This window comes from Microcebus murinus, chromosome 16, assembly GCF_040939455.1.
Source record: "Microcebus murinus isolate Inina chromosome 16, M.murinus_Inina_mat1.0, whole genome shotgun sequence".
Classification (NCBI taxonomy): Eukaryota; Metazoa; Chordata; class Mammalia; order Primates; family Cheirogaleidae; genus Microcebus; species Microcebus murinus.
Window position 1 is genome coordinate 40,278,773 of NC_134119.1, and position 16,769 is coordinate 40,295,541.

A 16,769-nucleotide genomic window follows, 5' to 3' on the forward strand; every position below is an offset into this window, starting at 1 on the left:
GCTGCATGCAGCAGGAGGGTGTCTCCCCCATGCTGAACACCCTGCAGTCTTGCTCCTTACCAACTGCCCCTTCTGGAACCTTCTACTGTCCAGCTCCATCACTTTGAGGTTTGGGATACTGGTGGGGGTGATGGGGGGCCAAGCCTTCCCCAGCCACCCCTTGGCATCACCTCTATAATTATCTTTGCCAAATTCTACAGGCAAAGCCCATGTCTTTCCATCCCCCACCCCCAGTGGCTGGAAAGTTGCAGGTGGCCCCAAACCTTGGTGGTGTGACTGCGCCTTACCGTCCACGACATCACACTCCCTGTGCGCGGAAAGCTGCGGTCCTACCAGGCACCTTCGGCTCCCAGAGTAGGCAGCTATCAGCTATGCGTCCCACCTCTAGGCGTTTGTACGTGCTGTGCCCTCTGCCTGGAACATTCCGCCCTCTCTCGCCCTCTCTTTTCTCTTTCCTCTGAAATGAAACCTCCTTCAGAAAGCTGTCCGTCGCCTTTGGTCTCAACAAGGGACCCTCCGTGGTATTCCCAGGAGTTCCACCTGTCTTCCCACTGTTGTCACCCTCTGGCCCTGTCCTTAGGTCAGTGCTGTGTCCCTTGCTCCTGCAGAGGGGGCCGCAGAGGTGGCTGAATTAATAATCAAAATGCATCTGGCTGGACCAGATCGTCCCGCAGTGGGAGGCAAGCGCTGCGCACAGTAGGTCCAGCCTGCTTGGCTCGCCCACTGCGGGCCACCTTCCAGAGCCGGCGAGCAGGCCATGGGAGACCCCTCACTGCCAAGAGCAAGCAGGCCGCCCAGGGAGGTTTTGCTCTGGGTCACACCCACCTCTGGGTGGCTGCCAGTCTTCTTGCCAGAAACCGCAGGCTGAGCCGAGGCTGCCCAGAGCCTGGGCCACGGGGCCGAGGAGCCCCTGGGGTCAGCCCCGCACAGGGGGTGTTTGCTGAGCGCTCCTGGCGTCTACAGCCCCTCTGGGCTCGGGCAGGGGTCTGGGGCAGGGCGGCTACGGCGGCGGTGGGGGCTCAGGCCCTCTTGGGCTGGGAGGAGTCGGAGAGGCCCTGCCAGGCTGTCACAGCTCCCGGCGCTGGCACTGGCTCAGGCTTTCACACACACTGGCAGGCCCCCCGTGGTGGCCTCCACTGTCTCACCTGCAGGTAAATGGGCTCATCACCGGGACCAGGAGGATGGGGAGAGGAGCAAGGAATGGAAAGGCCAGTGTGTGTGCGTGTGTGCGTGCGTGTGTGTGTGTGTGTGTGTGTGTGTGTGTGCGTGCCTGGGAGTGACCTCACAGCCGCCGGAACATAAAGACCCACAGGTCCTGCCTCCCAGAATCTAAGCTGGCTCTGCAGGGAACACAGTGACATGAGAGGCACATCACAGACCCACCTCCTGGCCTTCTCTCTCCTCTGCCTCCTCGCAAAGGTAAGGGGGCCCGGGCCGGAGGGGGCAGGGGTGTAAAATCACAGCCAGGGGCCCCCTGGCAGAATTCCTCCAGGGCCCCACTCTGGGCACAGTCTGGTCACTGTGCCCAAACCAGGCTTCCCTCCCTGGTGCCAGGGAGCTGCCTCTGGCCAGCCCTGCTGTGTGACCTCAGGCCACTCCCTTTCCTTCTCTGAGCCTCAGTTTTTTCCTCAGTTGAATGGGCACAATGTCCGTGAGGCCTGCGTGACGATCATTCGTGATAACTCATCTAAAATGCTTAGCCAGGCCCTGGCATGCGGTAAATGTTCAGAAGAGGATTTTAATGACGATTACCCATCCCCACACCCCTCTACAAAGCAGGGGCGGGTATCCCCGTCATAAATGGGGGCATTTAAGCCATGACGTGCACTGCCTAACTCTGGGCCAGGGTTCGGATGGATGTTTGAGTGGTGTCTCACTCACTGGAAAGTTCGCTCTGCAAGGGTATTAATGCTGTGGGGTCCTCAGGCAGTGAGTGCCCCGCTGACCCTGGCTACAGGGATACAGGACACCCCAATGCGGTAATAGTCTTCTCCCCCAGTGATGCATGGGACATTTATCAAAGGGCATGTGGGATGTTCACCTCGCCTAACATGCACAACAACCATATAATGAATTATCATCTTCAGTTTTCAGTCAAGTGAGGCTCAGAGAGGGTAAGCAACTCTCCCAAAGCCACACAGCAAAGAAACATCAGTGCAATAGAGAAGAGGCGTGGCAGAGCCCACGATACACATGGGTGTGTATATGGGAGAGGGACTCCAGTCTGCACCTTCCCAGCCCTAACCTGCACCAGGGCCACAGCTACCGAGCTGTGTCATCCCCGCAGCAAATGCTGAGTTCCTTCCAGGAACCACGGATTGGCCTCACCATGCCCATGACCTCACTGTATTTGAGGAGCACAGGCAGGAGTTTCTCTCTCCTGTCCACAGGCAATCGGGCCAGGGAAAGCCGAGAACGCCGCTGGCACCGGGTTCCACTGTTTGTTCTCTCAAAGGGGACGGGCAGGACGTGATGCAGGCTGGGTGGCTTGGGTAGCTGGAGCAGGGGACTTGGGGTCCTGGGAGGGAGAAGGGGCCTGGGATCATGAAAGGCCAATATAAAGCTTCCCTAGACTTACCACGGGGAGAGACCAAGGGGACCCCCCAGCCCTGGTCCCAGGAAGCCAGGCAGCGTCCTGCGCAGGAACACGGGCTGAGTCACGGCCGGCACGGGAGCCACAGCAACCCACAGAGAGAGAGCTGCAAGTCTTCCAGGCAGGCTGCGGGATCCTGGGCTCAGGGCTGGGGGCAGGGCAGGAGGCAGACCCCTGGAAATGAGCAAAGTCAGGTTGATCCAACAGCTGGCCAGGAGCTCCACTCGGAGCTGGGCGGCGCACGCTTCGTGTTGCAGAGGAGAAGCTGGGCACCGCCACCACGCCACAAGCAGTGAGGCCGTGTGTTCAAAGTCACGTAGCAAGTCGGTGGTAGAACTTGGATCTCAACGCTTGCCCAGGAAACTCCAGGCCCAGAGCTTCGCCACTGAGCCTCTCCCTGGCCACCGCAGCTAAGCTCCGGGGAAGCCCGGGTGTGGACAGGACAACTTGAGCTTGGGCCTTGGATTCACATGAATGTGGATTCTAATCCTGGCTCCACCGCTTACTGGCTGTGTTACTACATGGCTTTGAGTATCAGTTTGCAAATCTTTACAATGGGCATAAGGCTGGTCCCTCACACGGAAGGGTTAAATGAGACAACAGCACTTGGCACATGGCACAGGCGTGGTGTGACACGTGACAACTGACAGCTACAGTCGCGGATATCACTAATAGCCTCTGGGGGGTGGGCGCCCTGGGGACCCGGCAGAGTCCAGCCCCTGCCAAGCTTGCCGGGCAGAGGGCGCTCACGGCAGGGACCCAGGTCGCAGCAGAAGGCCTATTTCCTGGCGTCCCTGTTTTCAGGTGACAGGGACCCGAGAGCCAGGTCTGGTCGGAGTCCCCCACTGCTCACAAACGCAGGGCGCCGAGCCTCTGGTTTGAAGGAAACCCCAAAGTCAGCCTGTCTCTTCTCAGCCCCTCTAGATCTGCGGGCCTTAGAGGCCGCATTTCTAGCAAGATCCCCGGCAAGGTTGCCGCGCTAGTCTAGCCACACCTGAGGGCGAGGCTGGGCCGTCTCCTAGAACCTGCAGATCCTGCAGAGATGGGCCCTGGTCCCCGCGAGGCCACACACCCCCCCAGCTACCCCGTGCGCCGGGAGGCGGGTCGGCCCGTTCAGGGCGGCCCCTGGCGGCCGGGGCGGGAGCTGCAGGCAACTGGAAGCGGGTTCGCGGGACTTTGGGGGGTGGGGCGCGTGCTGGGGTGGGGGCGGGGCGGGGGCTAAGGGCAAAGGGGTCGTTGCCTGCTTTGAGGACACACGGGAGACCCGAGGTCACTAATATCACCTTCCTAAAGTGTGTATCTCCTTCCTCCAGTTAAACCCTCTAGCTCCCTGAGGGTCCTGCTGAACTAGAAATTGTCTCCCACGGGCCACTGGGTGTTACAGGGAATTACAGCCACCCTTTGGTCCCCAGCCCCAAAGGGACAAGCAAGGAGCCCACAGCGACCGATTTGGGGTTTGCTTGTTTCCTGGACCTGTGTGCGAGGGGCAGGTGGGTCACCTGGGTTGACACCTTGGCCCTGCCTCTGGGGGGTGGTCCCTGGCTCAGGCTTTTCCCTGTTTTGGAGAAAGTGAACCCCGCCCAGCGCCCCTGGGCCCTCACCAGGGAAGCAGGACCTGGGACTGCTCCCAGCTCTGCAGCCAGCGAGCTGACTTTGGCAAGTCCCTTCCTCTCTCTGGAGCTCGGTGGCCCCATCTGTGCCTGGCATGGGGGGGTGCGGAAGTGCCGAACCCCAAATGAATTTAAAGCTTCAGAAGCCCCCCCCCAGCTTGTTAAAAATACAGATTCCAGGGCCCTGCCTTTGGGACTTCTGATTTGGTAAGTGCCAGAGGGGTCTGGATGTTCGTATTTCACCAAGTTTTCTGGCACATGCAGGGTTTGGAGACATGTTTGGATTGCTCCAAAGACCAGACACACCCATGGTACTGTTCCACGTACTCAGTCCTCAAGATAAGCACCCGCATGCTGGAAAACGTGCCATGCCCTGCGCTTCCATCCTTGTTGCTTCTGCCCTTCCGTCACCTTCTAGCAGGCAGGAGCTGAGCCCCTCATTGTGATTAACTGTGATGGTCACCAGGGCTCAATGCATTGAGCACCTACTGCATGCCAGGCCCTGGGCTGAGGGTGTGGTGTGCGCCAGTTCATGTGCTCCTCAAAACAGTGCTCTGAGGGAGATTCTACTATTGCTCCCATTTTATAGTTGATGAAACTGAGGCTCCGAGAGCTTAAGTAACTTCCCCAAGGTCACTCAGCTAATAAGGGCCGAGTTAGAATTGGAACTCCTGTCCACAGTCTTTGCTCTTGGTCACAATGCCATACCGCCTCTCAGGGAGTGCCACGGGGCTGCCAGGGTTCAGGGCCAGGCCAAGGTGTGAACCCCACACCTCCCAGCCTGGCAGGGAGGTGGCCAGTTGTGAGGGTCTCACTGTCCACCTCCAAAGCCCGCGGCTCAGTGAGGTCTCTGTCTCTCCAGGCGTGTGCCCAGCCGTGCCCGGCACGGTGCGACTGCCCCTGGCGACCGCCCCCATGCCCCCCGGGGGTGCCCCTGGTGCTGGACGGCTGTGGCTGCTGCCGGGTGTGCGCACGGCAGCTGGGGGAGCCCTGCGACCGCCTCCACGTGTGCGACGACAGCAAGGGCCTGGGCTGCAAGCCCGGGGTGGGCCCCGGCGGCCAGGGGGACGTTTGCCTCTGTAAGCAGGTTTGCGGGGCCCATGGAGGGTGTGTGCGGGAGGTCAAGGCCATGGGGTCCTGAATCGAAGGGCAACCCTCCTCTCTCTCCCTCCATCCACCCTCTTCAGGCACACCGTCCATTCCAGCCAAACCTGGCGGCCGAGGTTCTCCCAGGCCCACTGCTTACTTCCCCCCTCTTGGTCTTTGTTCGGATCATGCCTGCCACCTGGACCCCCTCCTCCTGTCCCCACCTGTCCAAATCATTGCCAACTTCCAAAGCCAAGCTCAAACACCTCCCCTGAGAAGCCCTCCCAGATTCTTCCAACTGGAAGCCACCAACCCCTTCTCAGGATCCTCACAACACTTTGGGGAAAATAAAAGTGCAACCCCTTATTTAGGGCGTAATACGTGTCCGGCACTGTGCTAAGCGCACACTACACAAGTCACATCATCCCCACAATGATCCGACGGCAGTAAGTACTTTCAGACCCATTTTACAAGTGAGGAAACTGAGGCTCAGTGGTATTAACTGACATGCCTCACGTCGCACAGCTTGGGACCTGATCTGACAGGCTGTAAAGGAACTTTCCATTCCATCTTCCTCCCGGAGTGGGAGCCCTCAGACCAGTTTGAATCTTGGGTTTGCTATTTACCAGGGAACTTGAACATGTTACATTTCTCACCACTCTTCCAGGCTGTGGTATCCTCTGACGCTTTCGGGCATGGTTTGGCAGCTTGCTCTAGTGACATCTGGGGCCAGGCAATTCTTCGCTGGGGGTGGGGAGCTGTCCTGTGTGTAATAGGAGACTGAGCGGCACCCTGAACCCCACCCACTAGATGCCAGCAACAACCCTCGCCCCACCCCCTGGCCCAGTGGTGACAGTGTGTCTTTAGACATTGCCAAATGTCCTCAGGGAGCAAAACTCCCAGTTAAGAACCATTGCTTTAGAGAACTAGAAAGAGGTAAGCATTTGGTCGTTCCTTTTTTTAAAAATAATAATAATAATAAGCCTTGTAGAACTATTTAATTCTTTCATCTATGTGCATGTCACTGTAACAAAAATAAGGACAAGAGCGAGACAGAGCGAGAGGTTCATGAATCATTGACAATGGCTCCATCAATAGGAAAAGCCTCGTTCAAAAAACAAGAAAACTTATAGACCAAACGTTATCAGTAGTAAATCCTTGTTACGTGATTTATTTGATTGGGGCATATTGGAAGGAGAAAGGGATGATTTGTCATACAAACTCACAGTGATTGCTCACGAAAATGTACCTAAAGAAAAAAAAACGAGATAAGTAATACTTAGCTTCAGAGACTGTTATTTAAATTCTCCATGACACGCGTAAACAGCACTTGCCAGAGTTTATTTATTGAACACTTCCATAGCCCTTACCGTATGCCAGGCACTGAGGGCTTCAGGAATATCAACTCGTTTTATCTCACAACCACCATATGGGGTTGGTACCAATGTTATCCTTATTTTATAAATGGAAATAAGGGGCACAGAGAGGTTAAGCAACTTGCCCAAGGCCACACAGCGCATAAGTGGCAGAGCAGCAATTTGAACTCAGGGAGGTGGCTCCATGACCTTAGGCTCCATGACCTCAACTGCCTAACACACGGCATGTGATTATTACATAGTGGCTGTTGTTGCCAATAACTTTTTTAAAGGAGCTTTCTTATTCCATCTTAATTCAGACTTCAAACACCTGCAGGCCAAGGATTTACTGGGTCCCTGGTCCTTCCTGCAGCTTCCAAGCCTGGTCTGGCAACACGGTGGGTGCTCAGGAATGTTTGAAGTGAGTTTGAACCGAGTTTCTAGGCTGGGGCTGGAGAGCAGCATTCACGACCCTGCCAACAGCACGTCCCCCGCTGAGCTCCCGCCTCCTGTCCCCCAAACCCGCAGCTTCCCCGGCGTCTCCGTCCTCCCCACGGCTCAGGCCCAGCACCCTGGGGTCATTCTCGATGTCTTTCTCCTTCTCACGCCCCTCTCACTCACTCTTCACCTGCAGCCTCTCCACGGCATTCCCAGCATCCGACACCTCTCAGCCCTGCACGGCCACCACCCTGTCGTCCTTTGCCGGGACTTCGCAGCAGCCCCGCAATTGTCTCCTTCCTCTGTCCTCGCCCCGGTCTATTCGCAACACAGCGGGCAGAGGGCTCGGAGCACACCCTCCTCTGCCCTGGCCCCTCCAGTGGCTTCCCTTCTCCTCCGAGTAAAAGCCAAAGTCCCCACAGTGGCCTGCCAGGCACCAAGGGATCCTGCTCCTGTTTCCTCTTCCTCCCTTTCTCTGCTCCGGCCTCACTGACCTCCTCACCATTCCTGAAATACAACAGGCACACTCCTGCCACAGGGCCTTTGCACCGCCTCTTCCCCCACCACCATTCTTTCCCCACAGCTATCTGCTGAGCAAGTTCCTTCATCTCTACTCTTTATTCAAGCATCACTTCTCAGCGAGGCCGTCCCAGATCACCATACTTAAACCCCTCCCCTACTCCTTAACCTCCCTTTATTTTTCTAGCACTCACCACCAGCTGACATAATAAACCTACTTGTTTATGATGTTTATTTCCACTAGGGTGAAAGCTAGGATGTTTTGCCCGTTTTATTCGTGGCTATATCACAAGTACCTACAGCAGTGCCCGGGCCACAGGCAAATATTTGTCAAATAAATAATAACCATGGCGCTAGTGGGGCTAGCAGTACCAGGAACCATTGATTGAGCACGTACCGTGAGCAAGTCCTTGATGTATGTGATTTCGTGTTATCCTTCACGTTGAGGCGGGTCCTATTATTAGCCCTATTTTGCAGACAAGGAAACTGGGCTCAGAGAGGTTAAGTCATCTGCCCAAGGTCACACAGTGTGCAAGTGGCTGAAGGTAAAAATAATAATAATAACAATACTGTTGTTCCTGCCCCTGCAAAGGACTCCAAGAGAGCAAGAAGAACACAGAAATTGCCAGGTGACAAGACTGTGCTCTGAGCCTGGGTCGGGCTGTGGGAACCAGAGGAAGGCAGTGTTTGGGGAGGTTGATGGCGGCAGGAACATCGCAGGGGCTGAAAGGAGGAGCAGGGTGTGGGCGGCCGCACGTGTGGCACTGGGAGAACAGGGCAGCACGAGGTGCTTCGTGGTGTGTGGGACGTGCACACCCTGGCGGGCAGAGTGGCAGCCCAGGGACCAGGACTGCCGCCTCCAGCCCCAGCCAGCTCTGAGCTGCGGCCCCCAGCGGAGGTGCCCGGAAACCTTGCTAAAGCGACCCCTGCTCTGGCCGATTTCCCTAAACAAGCCCTCTGTTTACCGGGTCGGCCCAGCGACCCGGAGGCCCCAGGGCGGCGGCACCGGAGTCAGGCTGGGAGACTTGGGCTCGGCCAGGCCAGGGGTGGGGATGAGGGTGCAGCTGCCCCTGCGGTTTCTAGAAAACTGGCAGCCACATGATCCCGGCCAGAAAGGTCAGGGATTCGGAGCCCAAGAGCTGTGGTCTGGAGAGAGCCGGGAGAGAGAGCTGACGCCGGTCCTGTCCTGCCCGGAGAATGAGCGTGGCCCACTCCCGTCTGCTGAGCAGCTGCTCTGTGCCAGGCTGGGGCAGAATGCTTTAAGTACGCCAGCTCGTGTAACCCTCCAGCAAGCCCGGGAGCAGGGTACTGAGGCTCAGAGAGGTGAGGTCACTTGCCCCAGGCTCCACAGCTGGCCAGCAGGAGCTAGGGTTTGAACCCTAGTACGTGCGGTTCCAAACCCCTGCGTGTGCATAGACCTATTTGAGGTTTTTCCCAGAAGACCTGGGAGAACCTGCTTGCCAATGAGTCCCTTCCCCAGCCCAGCCCAACTGCCACCCAGGTCCCCGAGAACTTCTCCCTCCTGCCTGCAAACACACACCTTGCTCCTTTGTCTGCCTTCCAGAACAGCTCACGGGCACCTCTCCGGGGCTCTTGTTTCACCCTGTCTTGGAGGTGGTGACTTTCACACCTGTCTCCCCACTAGCCCACGAGTCATTCTCAGTATGAACTTTCTTATTCCTGTCTAGGAGCGCAGTGGCTGGCATACAGGAAGGGCACGGTAAATATCTCTGGAATTAGAAGGAGCCAGAACTGTTTTATCAGTGTCTGTCCTGTGCTGAGCCTTGTGCCAGCACTCAAAGGGCATATCCTGAGGTTCTTTGTGTCCCATCCAGGCTCTGAGCCAGCCCGATGGGTGCCAGGATTAATACACTCAGCCCCAGCCCTCATGGAGTTCAAGTCCAGGGGAGGAAGTGGGAATAACCCCATATCCTGAGGGCTTCATTCCGAGTGTCCCCAAGTAGGTTCTGAGTGTAGTAGGTTCTGAGTGTCCCCAAGAACCTACTACATGTTGTGCACTGTGCTAGATGCTATCTCTGTACACATTACCCTGTGTAACCCAAAGGTGCAAAAATTACTGTTCTCATCATTGCTATTGCTCAGGCCACTCAGAGAAGTTAAGTAACTGACCCAAAGTCACACAGCCTGCAAGTTAAGCCCTGACCTGGAAGATGACTACAACACAGCAGGTGGACAGTGAGTTTGTTGCATGAATCTCAGGGTGTATATAATAGGTAACTATTATTAATATATCATAACTATACTAATGATAACAGAGTAGTTAGGACTACATATTCAAGGTCTCCTTTACGTTGGGGTCATGGCATATATCATTTCATTTCATCTATACCACTCCGTGAAATAAGTACCATTATATCCCATTTTGCGGATGAGGAAACTGGGGCAAGAAGAAGTGAGATCACTTGGCCAAGGTTCACAGCTAAGAGGGGGCAGAGCAGGGGCTCAAGCCAGGCCAGTCTTCCTGCAAACCCCGGGTGCCAGGATCCAGGATGCCACGCCGGGCGGGCTGGTGGTGGAGAGGCGGGTGTTGCAGGTCGCTGGGCCAGAGCTCCAGGCGGGGCTCAGGTGCTGTAAAGGCACGGCCGGCTCTGCAAAGCGAGCGTGCAGGGCTGGGGGGCCAGTGCTGGGTCTCTCGTCCGCAGGGGGAGAGGAGGACGACGGGAGCTGCCTGGTGAATGGCCGCAGGTACCAGGACGGGGAGACCTTCCAGCCCCACTGCAAGACCCTCTGCCGCTGTGAGGACGGCGGCGCCACCTGCGTGCCGCTGTGCAGCGAGGAAATCCGGCTGCCCAGCTGGGACTGCCCTTACCCCCGGAGGGTGGAGGTCCCCGGAAAGTGCTGCCCCGAGTGGGTGTGCCTCGGGGACTCTGAGCTGCAGATCCGGCCCCTTCCGGCCCAAGGTGAGTGCAGGGCTGGCCCCTGCCCAGGGGCACCGTGGGCCAGGGGGCTGGCAGGGGAGGGCTCTTCTTAGGTGCCAGGACTCCGGGCACATCAGAAGTGGGGGTGGGCGGTGGCTGAAGAGAGATGCAGGCAACAGGAGTAAAGAGTCACCAGGTCTCTTTAAAAGTGGCAAAGCAAGAAGCAGCCATTTAAATATGTAATTTAGGCCTGGCAAGGTGGCTCATGCCTGTAATCCTAGCACTCTGGGAGGCAAAGGCGAGTAGATCGCTCGAGGTCAGGAGTTCAAAACCAGCCTGAGCAAGAGTGAGACCCAGTCTCTACTAAAAAAATAGAAAGAAATTAATTGGCCAACTAAATATATATAGAAAAAATTAGCCGGGCATGGTGGCGCATGCCTGTTGTCCCAGCTACTCGGGAGGCTGAGGCAGGAGGATTGCTTGAGCCCAGGAGTTTGGGGTTGCTGTGAGCTAGGCTGACATCGCGGCACTCTAGCTCAGGGAACACAATTAGACTCTGTCTCAAAAAAAAAAAAGGAAAAAAATATGTAATTTAAAATCATAAATAATGAAAAATTAAAACTAGGCGGCAGCGTGGGGAGGGGAAAGGAGGATTAGGATACTTGAGCCAAATTCTCACATTTCCTAGCAGAGATGTAATAGTATATAATGTGATCGAGGTACACTGTGATGAAATATATTAGTATGTTTGTATAGTATGTTTTACTATGTTTGTATAGTATGTTGTGTATACGATAACATATTAGTATGTTTATAGTATATCAATAATATATATCAATAATATATATTATTTATTTATTATTATTTGGGTTTATAAGAAAAGGACTCAAAGCTGAGCTAGGCAAGGCAGTTTTCTCTGGAACATGGGCCTGGGGGTGGGCAGAGAGGGACAAAAGACAGTTACCCCCGCCATAAACGCTTCAGTTTTAGAGACTTGTTGTTGCTAGGTTGCTTTTTCAAAAGTTACTATTACATAGCTGTGACTTTATAAAAAAGGGCAACAGAAAGAGAAGACTGGTTCCGTGCATGCCGCCGCCACCTGCCGCCGCCACCCGCGGAGGCCGCAGGGCGGGGCGGGTTAGATGCGTGGAGCCCCCACCGGCCCCGCCTCCTCCTGGCTCTGCGACTCTGAGAAAATTGCCTCACTTTTCTGGGTCTCGATTTCTAGAACGGTTAAGTGGGGATAATAACAGCAGCCGCCTCATAGCATTGCCGTGAGGACTACAGGAAAGCAGGCAGGACGAGGAAAGCAGGCACAGCACACACGGCACGCGGCACTGCATCAGTGGCGGCCCGTCCCGGTGACGGGACAGGAGACATCCATTCCAACGCGTAGCACAGCGCCGGCAAGCTCGCATCGTGTGTCAAAAGCAGGACAAGAATCCGCGTGTCCAATGCGGTCTCCACGCGTGTGTGCGTGTGTGCGTGTATGCGCACACGTGCCGAGGAACACACGTGTTTCTCAACCTCAGCACAAGGGACATTCGGGGCGAGTCATTCTTGAGGAGGGATGTTTAGCAGCACCCCTGGCCTCTACCCACTGGATGCCAGCAGCCACCGCCCCTCCAACTGTGACAACCAGAAAACGTCTCTGGATATTGACAAACGTCCCCTGTGGGGAGCAAAATCAGCCTTGGTTGAGAACCACTGGCATAGGACTGGAAGGAAGGACATCAAAATATTAATGGAGAAGGAGGAGGCTTGGGGAGGAGGAAAAGCTAGACCACGGTCACAGGAGTCTTGGCATCTTTAGCATCCTGGCCCTGGGCACCTGGCACCAGTATACATGCTGGGCCCCTCCTGCCCGGGCGATGTGACTTATTATCAAAGATGCCAGGGGGTTACAGAAGGAGAAAGCCCTAATGTTTACTGGGGAGCCATCCAGACCCGCACTGTCCTAGTTGGCTAATAACTACTGTTTACAGGGAGCTTACAAGTTCACACCCATCCTTTTATTCCATCCCAACAAGCAACTGTTAGGAAATTTACATAAGAAGAAACAGGTCCAGAGAGGGTAAGTACCTTGGTACATCACTGTGGCCATCGGCAGGTAGGTCGCTTTGGCTGCCAAGCTGTGACCTCACAGTGCTGACTCCTTGTTCTTCCCCCAGGACCCCAGTTTTCTGGCCTTGTCCCTGCCCCACCCTCTGGCAACCGCTGCCCGGACTGGAGCACGCCCTGGGGCCCCTGCTCGACCAGCTGTGGGCTGGGCATCTCCACCCGGGTGTCCAACCAGAACAGACTCTGCATACTGGAGTTCCAGCGCCGCCCCTGCCTGCTCAGGCCCTGCCCGCCTTCCAGGGCCCTCGGAACACTGCGCAGAGCCTTCTAGAGCCTGGCTGGGAACGGAGACGCCATGCCCACCATCCCCAGCAGGCGGCTCTGTGAGCTTGGGTCCACCATCCAGGGCCAGGGGGACAAGAATATTCACAAGCCACCTGGTCCCGCCAGACCCTGAGATACAGCGGGGGGGTGCATGACCTAGTCCCGCTTCCTAACTCACAGCCTGGGAGGCTGGGCAAGCTTTCCAGGGTCTTCCAGTCTATTCTCAGCCTAGACTCAGCCTGTATCAAACATGCACATGGCGAGCTTTCTCTGCCACCTCCCCTGGGCAGGAGATGGACACAACCACTCCCTTGCAACGACACTGCAGCAGGGCTGGGCTGGGCTGGCCACTTTTATGGGGGTGTAGCGAAGAAGGGGCACACAGATATTCTGAATCTCTTGCTTCCTTTCCTGGAGTTTTGTAAAATGGTCCCTGAACTTGTGCGTGAACTTGTGTGTCAGGCTCCTGCTGCCTGGGGACGCCCTGCCACCCGGGACAGAGCTCAGAGAGCTGAATTCTTTGTGAACCCTGCCAGGTGAATCACAGGGTCTTGAAGAAAGTCAGAAAAGCAGGCTTTCCAGTGATCCATGGAACCCAATTTGTATTAGTAAAAATTAACCTTTCCTGCACACCTCCCGTGTGCCGGGCACTGAGCCCCACACGCTTTGCACGGGCATGAAGGCCACCTCCCAGGGACTGGGGGACACAGCCTGAAATAAACCAACCCAAGTGTGAAATGCTGTTTGAGGTCTCGTGTTTCATTGTTTATAGAAAGAAAAAAAGAAATCGAAACACATACATTTTACATCCTCCTCTACGGTCTACCTGTGTTTGTTTAAAAATTAAAACTGTGTTTCCATCCCAGGAAATTAGAAAAACACTCAGCATTTAAACAGGGATTTCTACTTATTAAACCGATTTTACTGAGGTATGATTTACACACAGTTAAATACACAGGTGTTACGCATGTGGCTTAACGAGGCTTGGCAAATGTACACAGTCAGGTGACCAACACCTCGACCAAGGTATAAAACATTCCCATCATCTCAGAGTGTCCCTCTGGCCACTTCCTGGTTACCCTCTCCTCTCCCCAAGGCAACCACTGTTCTGATTTCTGTCACCAAAGATGAGTTTTCCTGTCCTTGAGCTTCGCTGACATGGAGCCATGTATTAATAGTAGGAACTCTCCAACGAATGACTTCTCTCACTCAGCATAATAGAAAAGAAGGGATGTAACGAGGGGACAGGAACGTAGTTACCCAGCTGAGAGGCCAGATAGGGGACTGTGAAAGGCAAGAGGGAAAGTCAGTGCCAGGCTGGGGCGGAAGGGGGCAGAGCCCCGACACTGGCGCCCGCAGGCAGAAGATGGAACCTGGAACCACAGGCCCTCTGCTGGGAGCTGGAGCTGCCGAGGGGACGCAGCCTTGCAGACCTAACAAGTAGACCGAGATGGGGACCCGTACCCCGGCTCGTCCCTCTTCTGTCCCCGTTTCTGGTTGTGCCTCCCATTAGGCAAAGCTACTGGGAAGGAGCAAGGCAAGGGAGCTGGGGGCCGAGGGGCAGGAGGGCGCTGGGAACGGGGCGATTTAAATTCCACCCCCCAGGTGTGGCCGCTGGTCAGGAGGGCACGTGCTGCCCGCCCTCATGCTCGCTTCACGTACCACCCCACGGCAGAGATAACCGACTCCGGGGACCTGCCCAAAGCAGGCGTCCTCCAACTACGGCCCGCGGGCCACATGCGGGTGTTTTTGCCTGTTTGTTTTTTTACTTCAAAACCAGATATGTGCAGTGTGCACGGGAATTGGTTCATAGTTTTTTTTTTTAAACTATAGTCCGGCCCTCCAATGGTCTGAGGGACAGTGAACTGGCCCCCTGTTTAAAAAGTCTGAGGACCCCTGAAGGATGGTCTGCGGGGGGAGGTGGGGGATTTTCATCCAAACGGAGGCTATCTGACCCTCGAGCCTGGCTTTAGAATCTCTCCCAGGCAGTGGATTTCGGCGGGCCTGGCTCTGCGAGTGAACTCTCAACTCAGCGCCAGGAAAAGTTCCGGTCACATCCCGATGAGCAGCGGGAGTGAGGACGAGCGCCAGGAACACGCATCAGCCGGTTCCTGCAGGGAAGGCTCTCTCTGCCCAGAGCTCTAGCCACACTACCGTGTGTCGTCCTTGGGACACCCCTACAGGAACCAGCTACCGCTGTTCCCATCTTAGAGATGAGTACACTGAGACTTGGGTGATGAACAAGTCGCGCCGGGGTCGTGGAGCTGGGGCCCTCGGCCCGGCCCGGCGGGCTCCAAGGACCTCTCGCCGGGGCAGCCGCTGGGCAGTGCTGGAGTGCGTGGCCTGGCCGGCCTGCCCAGGCCTGGGGCCTGGCTCTGCTGTTTCCTAGCGGTGTGATCTTAACAAAGTACTTAACGTCCTTGAGCCTCGGTTTCCTTTCTTTAAAATGGGGATAAATGGCAGTACTCAACACAGAGGATTACTGAGAGTACTATTTGATTTAAACAAAAAATTTTAGCAATTATTATCCTGACTTGACCTCTTGGTGCTTCAGTGTTTTAATCTGTAAAATGGGGATAAATGGCAGTGCCCACCCCATAGGATCGTGGGATTGAGTGAGTACCCACTCCCTAGGGGGCTTGTGAGTGTGAGGTGAGTAATTCCTCCATGTTCTTAAATGGAAGCCACCATTACCATCCCGCCTCTGCAGTTCTTTGCAGAGAGTGAGGCACGGGCTGGGACTCCTCTTGTTTGTGGAGGTGTCGTGGGCAGAGGCCACAGGTGGAAACCAGCCAACCCTGTCTGCAGCCCTCACAGCCAGAGATTCCTGGGCCTGGCCGTTCCCTGGAGCTTCCTCAACGCTGGGTTGGGGCTGCCAGGGGGAAGGAGTGTTCCTGGGCCCAGTGCTCTCTGCAGAGCCCTTTGCTGCCCGCCGTGGCCACACAGCCTGGCAGGGAGCCTGTCCCTCGGTCCTCACACACCGTCCTCCTCCACACTGGGAGCCGGAAGAAAGAGGAAGTTTCCAGAGTGGGGAGCATCAGCAGGCCCCCGAGATCCTCCTGCCTGCCGGCATGCCCGGGGCCCTCCCCATCCCCGCGGGTGGCAGTTCAGATGAATTCAGCAAACACAGCCGGCCAGGCCCTGCCCTGGGATCTGGGGACAAGGATGGCACCCAGAGGTGCTCACACTCTGGAGGGGCGCAGCTTACACGATTGCTGTTTATGGAGCACCTACTTGTTCCTGGTGCTTTCTATACATTATCTTACCAAGGGGGAGGTAGCTGTTGGGATCCGCATTCTACAGATGAGAAACTCAGGCCTGGGTAGGAGAATTACTGCTCACCCTCCGGGCCGGGGAGGCCAGAACTGGGGAACCCAGGGGCCCGGCCAGCCTTTGTCTCTCTCTCTCTCTTTCTCTCTTTCCCAAGCTCCCTCCTTCCCTCCCTTCCATCTTTTCCTCTTTTCCCTTCCCTTTCCATTCTTTTCCTTCTTTCTTGATTTTGAATTAAGTTTAAAAAGTATACAAATCCTGAGTGTTCTGTTTGTCCAGTTTTCACAAACAAAACATACCCACTCAGTCAGCACCTGAGTCAAAAGCAGGATCTCACACTTCTGCATGTCCGAACCCCCCTTGGGCACCCTTCCATCACCACCCAACATAGCCATTCCCCTGAGTTCTAGCAGCGTGGATTGGTACCTGTCTTCAAACTTCGTTTAAATGAAATAATACATTATGTTCCTTTCTGTGCCTGATTTTTTTTCACTCACCATGTTTCCAGTTTCATCCATGTTGTTGTAACAATAGTTCATTCCTTCTCATTCCTGCATAACATTCCATTGTGTGGATATACCTCATTTTACTTTCAATGGGCATTTGGGTAGTTTCCAGTTTGGGGCTATTATGA

General features: G+C 55.5%; 1 protein-coding gene across 1 annotated transcript; it reads left to right on the plus strand.

Annotated features, from left to right (window-relative positions):
- Nucleotides 1-868: 868 nt before the first annotated feature.
- On the plus strand, nt 869-13,607 carry CCN5 (cellular communication network factor 5). Its single transcript, XM_012780700.3, has 5 exons — nt 869-1,151; nt 1,305-1,419; nt 5,066-5,282; nt 10,265-10,522; nt 12,652-13,607. Exons 2-5 carry the CDS (start codon nt 1,360-1,362, stop codon nt 12,870-12,872), a joined length of 756 nt encoding a protein of 251 aa, XP_012636154.1. The 5' UTR covers nt 869-1,151; nt 1,305-1,359; the 3' UTR covers nt 12,873-13,607.
- The last annotated feature ends 3,162 nt before the right edge of the window (nt 13,608-16,769 follow it).

Excerpts from the sequence above, each read along its gene's own strand:
- CCN5 (XM_012780700.3), top strand. The coding sequence starts at position 1,360 with ATGAGAGGCACATCACAGACCCACCTCCTGGCCTTCTCTCTCCTCTGC. Across the intron at positions 1,420-5,065 it reads TCCTCTGCCTCCTCGCAAAG|GCGTGTGCCCAGCCGTGCCC; the intron begins GTAAGGGGGCCC and ends CTGTCTCTCCAG. Across the intron at positions 5,283-10,264 it reads CCAGGGGGACGTTTGCCTCT|GGGGAGAGGAGGACGACGGG; the intron begins GTAAGCAGGTTT and ends TCTCGTCCGCAG.